Genomic DNA, 6,653 nt, shown 5'->3' with positions numbered 1-6,653 from the left:
TATCGGGGTTATTTATAAGTATATGGACTGGGTTGCATTCCATAGACTTACAATATGGGCTGGTAGGCAACTTAGTCACTATCATGTCTTTGTCTACTGTCTGTCCCCAGGTCGCCCACCCCACACAAGACCAATATGGGCAAAAGTTATAGTCTTTATTTGGGCATCTAGGACTCACATATTTATTTTTACTACTGGGACAAATATATTTATCATTAGACCCATACGTCCTCTCCCATCTAAGATCCCCACATACATTCCACGGCTTTCTACCACTTGATATCGCTTTACACGCATCAAATAGCAGAACACCCGAAGAATGTACGGATTCTAATACTGTCTTATTAATTAGGGTCCCCTGAGGATCTCCATTCCTGAGAGTCAACCAAATTGTACGGGGTTGATACTCTGGACTGAAGCACTTAGGTTCTCCTACTCCTAAATGGCACACACTATAGTCTATATTTAGGTATCTACATCTTGATACATCTCCTTTACACTCGTATTGTGAATGCCAAATTAGGGTTTGGGAAATATGGTTACCTGTTCTTGTAGTCTTAATGCATACCTCACAGCTAGGAGTGTCGGTACCTCTACCTTCCTGAATATAAAAATACACATAAATAAACACTATCATCAACACATCTTTCGCCGTCATCCTCAGTCTTCGTCCGTGCGAAGGCACCTCAGCTTCCAGGATGTAAGGGCTGCAGGGAATGGAGTTCTGCTCGTCTTCACAGGAGTCCCTTCGAGACTTTCCCTGGCTTATAAACTATACGTCGGTGGGCGGACAGGCTTTATTATGGCCTTCTCACTCACGCACCAAATCCCAAAAATAAAAAATTTGTAATCCACAATAATTCCTCGTTACTCCGACTGAGTCGTGCGTTTTAACCGGATCTTGCAGGGATTCTCTGGATCTGCTGTAACTTGCCAAGAATCGACTGCTGCTGGTTTAACCCTGGAGTGATGTATCCACGGAGTCACTTCGGCTACTTTTATTGCTGTAGGGGTAGACAAAAGAACAACATAAGGACCTCTCCACTTGGGCCCTAACGGTACATTATTCCACTCTTTAATCCACACTTGGTCTCCTGGATGGTAACTATGAACTGGGGGATAAATATTCACAGGTAATCTATCTTGTACCCATTTCTGTACCTCCTCCATAGTCTTACCCAACTCTACAACCTGCTGCCGGGTAATTCCTTCTCCCAACTGACTCAAGTCCCCCCTTAAGTTACCAAGTACGGGAGGTGGTCGCCCATACATGATTTCAAAAGGAGAGAGGCCCATCCTTCTGGTAGGGGTACTGCGGATTCGCAATAGAGCTATGGGTAAGAGAACGTTCCACTTAAGTTGGGTTTCCTGACACATTTTAGCCAACTGATTCTTAATAGTTCTATTCATTCTCTCTACCTTACCAGAACTCTGGGGTCTATATGCTGTATGAAGCCTCCACTTTATACCAAGCATATGAGTCAGTTGTTGTAGGCACTGATGAACAAAAGCTGGACCATTGTCCGATCCTATAGAACAGGGTAGTCCATATCGGGGTATTATTTCTCGTAGCAGGAATCTCACAACTTCTCCTGCTTTCTCTGTACGAGTAGGACATGCTTCTACCCAGCCTGAATAGGTGCACACAATTACCAGCAGGTAACGATGTCCACCCGATTTAGGCATCACTGTAAAGTCAATTTGTAAATCGGACATGGGGAGTCCCCCCATAAACTGGACTCCTGGTGGCTTTACTGTTCCTTGTCTTGCATTATTTTTAGCACATGTTACACATCTTCGTACAATGGCCTGAGTCAAGTTGGACAATCTTGGTATGTAGAAATGTTTTCTGAGAGATTCTTCTGTGCTGTCTCTCCCAGAATGTGTCCCGTTGTGATAATTTTGGACAATTTCTACCGCTAGTGATGCTGGTATGACTATTCTTCCATCTTCTAGCTGATACCAAATACTTTCCTGGTTCAGTCTTTAACCACTCCTCTTCTTGAGCTGTATAAACTGGAGTCCATTGGGACAGTGGAGTTGGTATAAGAGCAGCTATATGCCCCACATATTCCTGTCTTCCTGATTCAGCAGCACGCTTAGCTGCACTATGTGCCATCCGATTTCCTTTGGTTACATCACCATCTCCTCTCAGATGCGCTCGACAATGTATGATACCGACTTCTTTCGGCTCCCACACTGCTTCCAATAGTTGTAGGATTTCAGCTGCGTACTTGATTTCTTTGCCTTCTGAATTCAGTAGTCCTCTTTCTTTATACAAAGCTCCGTGGGCATGAGTGGTTAAAAACGCATATTTGGAGTCCGTGTAGATGTTCACTCTTAAACCTTCAGCCAATTGTAACGCTCGTGTCAGTGCTATCAATTCTGCCTTTTGTGCTGATGTTCCTTTCGCCAGTGGCCGAGCTTCTATCACCTTGTCTATTGTTGTCACTGCATATCCTGCATAGCGGATCCCTTCTTTCACATAACTACTGCCGTCGGTATAATATTGAACATCGGGGTTCTGGATGGGAAAATCACGAAGATCTGGTCTACTTGAGAATACTTCATCCATTACTTCCAAACAATCATGTTGACTTTCAGTAGGTTGTGGCAAAAGGGTAGCTGGATTTAAGGTGTTTACAGTCTCTAAATGCACTCTTGGGTTTTCACACAACATTGCTTGATACTTGGTCATACGGCTGTTACTAAACCAATGATTTCCTTTGTAATCCAACAACGTCTGTACTGCATGTGGGACTCGTACATAAAGTTCTTGACCCAGAGTGAGTTTATCAGCTTCAGCTACTAGCAGGGCGGCTGCAGCTACGGCTCTTAGACAAGGTGGAAGTCCGCTGGCCACTGCATCCAATTGCTTAGACATGTAGGCAACAGGTCTTTGCCATGATCCCAAGTACTGTGTCAATACTCCCACAGCCATTCTTCTTTGCTCATGTACATACAGGTAGAATGGTCGTGTGTGATCAGGTAGACCTAATGCTGGGGCACTCATCAAAGCCTTCTTCACATCTTCAAATGCCGTTTGCTGTTCTTGGGTCCATAAGAAGGGGTCGTGCTCTGTACCTTTGATAGCTGCGTACAGAGGTTTTGCCAGTATCGCGTAGCTGGGAATCCATATCCTACAGAAGCCTGCTGCCCCCAAGAATTCTCGCACTTGTCTTCTATTCTTGGGTATCGGTATTTGGCACACAGCTTCTTTTCTCTCTGGCCCCATAATTCTTTGACCTTCAGAGATATGGAATCCCAGATATTTGACAGTTGGCAAACACAACTGAGCCTTCTTTCTAGACACCTTGTATCCTGCCTTCCAGAGAATGTGTAGTAGATCGTGCGTTGCTTGCTGACAGATTTCTTTTGTAACTGCTGCTATCAACAAGTCATCTACATACTGTAACAATACACACTCTCCTGGGATGGACTCGAAATCCAGTAGATCTTGACTTAGAGCTGAACCAAATAGGGTAGGTGAATTTTTAAACCCTTGGGGCAGTCTTGTCCAAGTCATTTGGCGTTTTGAGCCCGTTACAGCGTTCTCCCATTGGAAAGCGAAAATACATTGACTTTCTGCGGCAATTCGGAGGCAAAAGAAGGCATCTTTGAGGTCTAAGACTGTAAAGTAAGTAGCCCCGCCCGGAATTAAAGCAAGCAGGTTATATGGATTGGGTACAACTGGATGTATACTAACAACCGCATCATTGACTGCTCTCAAGTCCTGCACAGGTCGATACTCATCTGTACCGGGCTTTTGAACAGGCAGCAATGGGGTGTTCCAGGGGGAAGTACAGAATTTTAGGATACCATACCGTATGAACTTATCCAGATAAGATTGGATGTTCTTCTTAGCCTTCTGCGGGATGTGGTATTGTCTTAGGCTTACTGGATAAACCCCAAGTTTTAGTTCAATTTTAATAGGTGGAATATTGCGGGCCAGTCCTGGTGGGTTGTTCTCTGCCCAAACTCCTGGTATGTTGAATAATGACTCATCACTCCTAGGGTTTTGGCTAGTCAACGCTGTATAAAGTCGCCACTCTTCTTCCTTTGGTACGGATAATGTCATAATACCTGAAGGTCCATTAAACTTTAAGGATGTTGTTCCATTTGGTAGGAACGTAATCTGCGCTTGTAATTTTGATAGCATATCACGTCCCAGCAATTGGACTGGACATTCAGGCATATAAAGGAATTGATGTTTTACTACGTGGCCTCCCAATGTACAGAGTCGACTTTTAAGAACCGGTTTTTCAGCACTTCTTCCAGTTGCTCCTATTACAGTAATAGTCCTTCCAGATGGAGGAGCAACTAGATTAGTCATTACTGAATGTTCAGCACCAGTGTCGATCATGAACGCACTCCTTTTTCCCCCTATTGATACATCGACCATAGGCTCCGCTCGACCAAGGGGGATGGAGCCCGGTCGGTATCAATAGTCCTCCATGACCGTGTCAGCCAATCCTACAAAGTCCCTGCCTTCTCTATCGCGGGACCTTTGCGCTGCTGGGAAATACCTATCTTCCCTAACACTTCCTCTGTTCCCATTGCTCCCTCTATTACCATTACTCCCTCCGGGGCCTCCTCTACCTCTCGCTCTGCCTCTAAAGTTTCCGTAACCTGCCCTGGGTTGGTCTCTCTCGTACTGCTCTCTTTGTGGACATTCGTTCCTCCAATGCCCTTCTTCCTTGCAATACGCGCACTGATTCCTACTCAAAGGCTCCCTACTCCATCTACTATCGCCTCTATCTGGGCCCCGTCTATCTACGCCTGCGATCGCTACCGCTAGCATGTCTGCCTTTCTACGCATCTTGCGCTCTTCCTCTTTCTTACTTTCGGTTTCCCTATTCATATATACCTTATTCGCTACCTCCATTAGTTGGGTGATGGACATACCCGCAAACCCTTCTAACTTCTGTAGCTTGCGCTTAATATCTCCATAAGCTTGGCTGACAAAGGCGGAGTTCACCATTCGGGAATTATCTGCGTCTTCCGGATTAAAGGGGGTATACAAGCGATATGCCTCCAATAATCGGTCATAAAAGACACTGGGCGCTTCATCACTTTTCTGAATCACCTCAACTGTCTTCGACATATTAATGGCTTTCTTTCCTCCGGCTTTCATGCCAGCAATTATAGCGTCTCTATAGGCTCTGAGTTGAACCATATCAGCACCATTTACATTCCAATCGGGATCGGTGTTGGGATAATGTGTTGCGGCCCATGCTGATGGATTGGCTTGGTTTAAAGTACGGGCTTTATCCTCTAGCGCTTTAATGGCCGCTTGATTAATTCTTGTCCTTTCCTCATTGTTGAACAAAGTCATTAATAACTGCTGGCAATCAGCCCATGTCGGGTTATGTGTCTGTACTATTGAGGTGAACAGATCAGTCATAGCTTGTGGTTTCTCAGTATACGAGGAATTGTGGGTCTTCCAATTTAAGAGATCGGTTGTCGTGAACGGGACATATACAAAGACTGGGTCAGCATGTGCCATTTGGCCTGCGGCATCGATATAGGCTGACCCAGGATTCAGACGAAGAGGCATCTGATAGTGTTTTAATTGTTGGGCACCGGTCAGTTGTCGGGTCTGTATGGGGCTACGTGGAGGGGCGTCAGTCATAGGTTCCAGTCGGGGAGAAATAGGGTATGGGGATGTGGGAGCTTGGTTTTGGGAAAAGGTTGTAAATAAAACACTTCGAGTCGAGCTAGATGAAGCTTGACCGGAAGTCTGAAGTGGCGCCAAATCAGGATATTCGGATTTAATGGGGGTTGGCTCTGATTCCGGAAGGGGAGATTTAGTACGAGAGGGGGTGGATTCTGTACTGGAGGAGGAAGCGGAAGTGGATGGGGGTAATGAGGGGAGGGTTGCAGGACTTCCTGCATTTGCGTCACTTCCTCTTAACGGAAAGTAAGGGGGCGGCAAAGGGATCTCGGACTCAGGGGGCGTGTCCAAAATGGGCCTAACACCAGTCCTAGTGGACAAACAAGTCCTAGCTACCATGAGGCGACATTGCTCCTCGTGGCACGCCTGAAGCCATTTTGGCGAGTCATTTACGGCCTGTCTCCAACAATCAATATAAGGAAACTGGCCGTAAAGTTCAGGCCTACCCGATACAGCCACGTGTAAGCGCTGTACCAGAGTTGGATCCAAACTGCCACGTGGCGGCCATGCCGCAACCAAAGTAGGCCACTCCCTAGTACACAAAGTGACCAAACGTACAGGAGACATTTTAACCCCAAAATCACATGTCTTGAATCCCTTTTTAAAATTCTTCACCATACAACCTAAGGGATCCGGAATCGTTGACTGCGACTCGCCCATACTTATCAATGGAACGTCGTTGACAACGAATACTATGCACGCGTACTATTCAACAGTCACACCCGTTTCCTCTGGCAACAGCACCACGTGGTACAGTTACCAAGTGAAACGTATACAATAACACAATAAACACTCAGGGAATTCCCGTACACACACAGCTGTTACACCAGTCACTAAATAATCAATATTATGCCCTTTGGCGTAACTATACAGTCACCCACGCTATAATTCTCTATATACGAATTACCCGTCTATAACACACCCCAGTAACATCGTCTTTTACAAATAGCGGTTACAGTACGGTTAGCATAGGTCAAAG

The 6,653-nt window shown here is 45.6% G+C and overlaps 1 protein-coding gene across 1 annotated transcript; it reads right to left on the bottom strand.

Moving 5' to 3' along the window:
• Nucleotides 1-891: 891 nt before the first annotated feature.
• Nucleotides 892-4,198, bottom strand: LOC134609380 (uncharacterized; the record flags this gene model as incomplete). The annotated part of the gene is made up of 2 exons (XM_063453056.1): nt 892-1,698; nt 2,090-4,198. Coding segments are annotated over 2 exons (2,916 nt in total), but the record flags the coding sequence as incomplete, so codon positions are not given.
• Nucleotides 4,199-6,653: the final 2,455 nt, after the last annotated feature.

The sequence above is a fragment of the Pelobates fuscus genome, chromosome 4 (genome assembly GCF_036172605.1).
Source record: "Pelobates fuscus isolate aPelFus1 chromosome 4, aPelFus1.pri, whole genome shotgun sequence".
NCBI classification, from domain to species: domain Eukaryota; kingdom Metazoa; phylum Chordata; class Amphibia; order Anura; family Pelobatidae; genus Pelobates; species Pelobates fuscus.
Note: the sequence above shows the minus strand (reverse complement) of the source record. Positions and strands in the feature narration are given on the sequence as shown.